Genomic DNA, 5,025 nt, shown 5'->3' with positions numbered 1-5,025 from the left:
AGAGAGAGAGAAAGAGAGAGAAAGAGAAAAAAACCATCGATATTTCTAAAAAGTAGAATCTTGTAAATATACGAAATCTCTAATTCTGTTGTATATTATTTATTAAATTTATAAAATTTTTCAGTTTTTTGTGAATTTGATTAAAAAAATATACTGTCAATCATAATTTGAGAGATTCGTAAAAAATTATACGATTTAGTTTTACGGTTTCAGTGCTCTAGACTTTTTTTGGGGAGATTCCCCTAGAAATCTAAACTGACGTGATTTTCGTAAATCGTCGTCAGTGCCGGTCAATGCTGATAGATTAGCCGGCGCCGAAAAGAATAGACTCAAAGAAGAGTGAAACAATCGCGCGTCCTATTTTGAAATTCGTGCATTGAAATCGACGTACAATGGACGTTTTTCAGCAGCCCGCGAGACAATGAGGAGGCCCGCACGAATGAGAGAGACGAAGGTGAAAATGAAGGCTATAAATGTAACAATGCGGCACCCTCCTGCGCGACCGAGTGGCGATTTCGATCAAAAGCAAAGTTTTCTCGAGTCTACGCTACCAATCGCTCGATCGATTTCCTCAGCTCGATCGAAACAGACAAGCATGTTACGCCGCGTCAAATTATTACCGATATATTTCATAATAAATCTTAGAAAAGAAAATTTTATAAGAAGATGTTCTACGACTCCAGTGAGAGAAAAGTGTTTAGATAGTTGTTTTATGCCAATATATTTTTCTTTTTAGTTTGTAGAACTAAGAACATACAGATTTAAAAATAATTTTGATAAACTTTCAAAATAATTTTTTTGGAAATTCAAACTGATTGTTAGAATATATTAAAATTTGTTGCAGCAATTATTTTTTTAGTTTTCAATATAATTATTTTGATAATCCAACAAAATTATTTTTAGATCTGTATTCAGCAAAATTTTAGATCTCTCAGCAAAATCTTTCCGTATAAATACAACGGTGTATTATTATTATTATTATTATTATTAACATTATAGTTATATATAGTTATATTATAATTATAAAACTGAACTTTCTCCATAATTATTTTATCATGCAATCACACACAAATACCACATACTTTCCAGAAGATATAAAGTTGGGACATACGAAATCTTTTAGATGATTCTCACAAAACTGTCTTTAAGGCGTTTTTAAAGACATTTTTAAGTATAAACATACAGTAGACAATCTTGTTCTTGTTTTGTAATCATGAATTTTATTAAATAATTTTTTTGTCTTAAAATTTCAATTTTTACAGAGTTACAATCCAGACAGCACATAATATTTATAAAATCTTTAAAAAATATTTATAAATATTTATAAGACTTGAAATATTTTGTAAATATTTTTGTGGTCTCAAATTGCACAGATCATACATTTATTGTAAATATTATGAAATATTTATTGTAAATGTTGTAATAAATACTATGAATACTTAATAAAATATGAGAATCCAAGTGAAAAATAGTTACTATAAATATTTATTTATATTCATCACAATAAAAAAAATATACAATATTTAGTCTATATTTTAATATTTCAAATAAAGTTTTATATAAAATGTATGTAAAATATTTATATAACATTTCAAAAAAATGAATAATAATAATAAACATTTATTATTTAATATTATTTATTATAAATATTCTGTGCTATCGGGAAAAACTATATCAAATAAAACGTCTTATGTTCCGATTTTGAACTTTGTGTTGTCTGGGTTTTCTCTCAGCGCAATCTTTTCTTTCAGCCTGATCTTTTCTAAATAGAGATACGCGGAAGAAGATAGACAAGACTTGGCTCGATAGTTCTCGATCGGAATTCATCGGAAGGAAGCGGGGTCGCCCGTTAAACTCGCCATTAGAGCAAACGGTGCGTGCGTACGTAACGTGCAAGGTAAATTACATGATGCACCACTCGATCGGCCGCCCCACATTCTCTGATGCTCGCCCGGCAAATTTCGGCGCTCGCTCGGTCAGCCGGTTCCCAATGATTATCCACTTAAATCGTGAAGTCGCGAGCAATTATGTGGGGGTGCGAGGGTTAATTCGATAATTGCGTTATATTCCGTTCCGCGAGTAATTGCCACCTTTCCGCGAATGCAAATCCTTCCCCGCTGCGATACCACCGAAACTTACCATCGCTGGCTCAACTATACAGGACGATACTCCATTTAACCATTTTACTCTCGTCCACTGAAGTCTCGTTGATTGCACGGTAATTAATGCAAAATCTGTCACTAATTTACTTTATCATGAATAATTATTTTTTTATTCGCCAACTTTTAATTGATCTGGAGATCGTTTTTCTTGAATGACTGCGACTTTTGTTTTCACTTCATTTATTGATATAACTTTGTAACTCTGTAAAAATTGAGATTTTTAAAGATAAACAATTATTTAATGAAATTCATGATTAATAAAAATAAAAAACAAGATTATCTGCTGCTACTTAATTTACAAAAAATCTCAGATCTTGATTTGATTATTCAGTTGATTCAATCTTTTGTATCATTGGTCACATTCAGAACTATTTGGAGTTTTTATTGCGCTGATTGGATTATATTTTATGTCTAGAGAAATAGTTCTATTTCTCGCGAAAATAATTTCCAAGAGAATGTAAACTAAACATGCTGTTGTAGTTACTTTTTTCCGTAACATTACGTTACAATCCAATTATCCTACGATTTCGTATACTACTTCTCATTTGCGAATCATTAGGAAGTTTTGCAATAACGTGGATCCAGATACGATGAACGTTATCTCTTTCTTAATTAGTTGTTAAGAAGAAGATAACTTAGCGTTCATCTTAGCGTATCTGAATAAGTATTGCACAAACTTTCTAATATCTACGAATAGGCATTTCGCGCGTTAAATTGCTCAGAGACTAGAGAGACGAGAACAAACGGAAGAGAAGAACGCGGTGTGCAAGAAGCAAAGGAAGACGAAGAAGAAGAAGAAGAAAGGAGCGAATCGAATCGAGAGTGTTCGGCTGCAAGCGAAGGTTAAAAGAGGGGAGAAGCACGCGTCCGCCACGCTCCCCGTATACACACCTGGGACCAGTTGGTCAGCGAGAGGAAGGCCCTTCTACCATTGGCCCACAACCAAAATGTCCAATTATTAACAAATTATGATCGCGAAATTGGGGAGTCTTCCGGAAATACGGAAACGAGAGCTAGGCAAGGAGGATCAAGCGAGAGATCCGCGACCGTATCGCTAATATCATCGACAGGCTACCCCCAAATGATTCGTCTTCCCCGAAAGATTCGCCTTCGAATTATTAAGATCCGTAATATCTCGGGAAAGACTCTTAAGCTCTCAGCGCCTAATTGCTGATAGACATGAGAATAAAATAGATATTATAGCTTCTAAAAAAAATATAATAATTATAGACAGACGGATGATCTTAAATTCTGTTAAAAGATCTGTGCACGTAGAAATAAAAAACACCGCACTTTTTAAATTGATCCGATAATATTTAAGGGCACTCGATACCATGTCGGAAGGAGCGAAATTAGTGGAGCGAATTTCCTTCCCCGAAGACCAACCGTTCGTAGTTCCTCGCGATGGGGATTCGCCGCGTCTCTCCTGAGACCTTTCACGAGACTTTATAGGACACCTGCCTCCCCATTACATCGTTGCATTTCGTTATGTAATCGCGTCGCACTTGATTCCCCCAAATATACGTTTCCATATTTAAATCGAATATTGTCAATCCGTAATCGATATGATTGTCATGTGCGCCCGTAAAGCACCGTAAAGCCGTCTCTTCGGACAAGAGTTTTAATGAGCGTAGGACGGCGCAGCGTCACGTAGGGATAAATAAAATGATGTTCAAAAATTGCTGTAGATCGTAATTTATAACCAATTGAGATACATTTTTTTTTATAATCAATTGTTAATAAATTTTAAAGAAAACTGTGGAATTAGACTTTTAAAAAAGACTGATATGCAATATTATTAATAATTATTTTATTAACACTATTAATAATAATTATTATACATAATATAATATGACTCAAATAATGAAAGGAAATTATGTTAAGAAGAGCTACAAGCTAAAGAAGCTTTTACTTTGGTTCATAGCTCTTCTTAATGTAATTTCCTTTATTATTATTATTATTATTATTATTATTATTATTATTATTAACAATACTATTAATAATAATTATAATAATTAAATTACACCTATATTAATATTATACTCTGGAATTAGTGCAATATTAATGTAATATTAGTATTGTACATTTCAGTCATTTTTAAAAATGCAATTCCACAGATTTTTTTTAATTTATTAATTAAAAAAAAATTTGTCTCAATCCGTTAAAAATTACGGTCTGTAGTTATTTTTGAACAGTAAATTTATATTTATCTTCACTGTGCTGGTTATGATACCGGTAATACTAAGAGAGGCATCTGGTTTTGCGGTACACGCAACATATACAGTTAATTCGACCGTTCGAAAATTCTTTATAGCTGGAATATGATTACACGCATTTCACTCGAACTCAAAACTTTTGTGTTGCGTCTAATCATCTTAAACGCGCATCCTCACAGTAGGTCGATAGACACAGGCGCACGAAGTCGTTGATTATCCCAGCATAGACAGCCTCTTTTGGTTTTCGAAATTTTTTTTATGTTTTCTTTCTCTTCCATAATACGAGATTATATCGAATATATGAAGTCAATCAGATATAATATACAAAAGAATGAAAAGTAAAGTAGCGTTTTTATTCTGCTTAGTTCGAATTTGGATTGATTTGAATTCTTTAATTTCACGTAACTAAATCAACATTAGCAAAGCAGTCAAAATGACTAGTTTGTAATTAAAAAAAAATTACTTAAATTTGTAATACTGCATTTTTTACTTCCAAGACTTTAGTTGCAATATGTAAACGATTAAATTGATTAATTGATTAATGATTAAAATGATAATTTACTTTCTCTTTTCAATTCCCCTTTTTAAAGATATCAAAATAATTAAAAATAGTAAATTTTAATTATCAATAATACTAATATTAATCC

General features: G+C 32.1%; 1 protein-coding gene across 1 annotated transcript in view; it reads left to right on the top strand.

Moving 5' to 3' along the window:
- The window catches only part of LOC105622076 (protein no-on-transient A-like), a 32,975-nt gene extending 29,966 nt beyond the window's left edge, over nucleotides 1-3,009 (top strand). Inside the window, exon 3 of the mRNA XM_012203510.1 lies at nucleotides 2,860-3,009. Within this exon, the coding sequence (XP_012058900.1) occupies nucleotides 2,860-3,009 (150 nt within the window). The remainder of the gene's footprint in view (nucleotides 1-2,859) is intronic.
- The last annotated feature ends 2,016 nt before the right edge of the window (nucleotides 3,010-5,025 follow it).

Source organism: Atta cephalotes, assembly GCF_000143395.1.
Source record: "Atta cephalotes unplaced genomic scaffold scaffold00039, whole genome shotgun sequence".
NCBI lineage: Eukaryota > Metazoa > Arthropoda > Insecta > Hymenoptera > Formicidae > Atta > Atta cephalotes.
The sequence above is the reverse complement of the archived record's forward strand: the minus strand, read 5'-3'. Positions and strand labels throughout refer to the sequence as shown.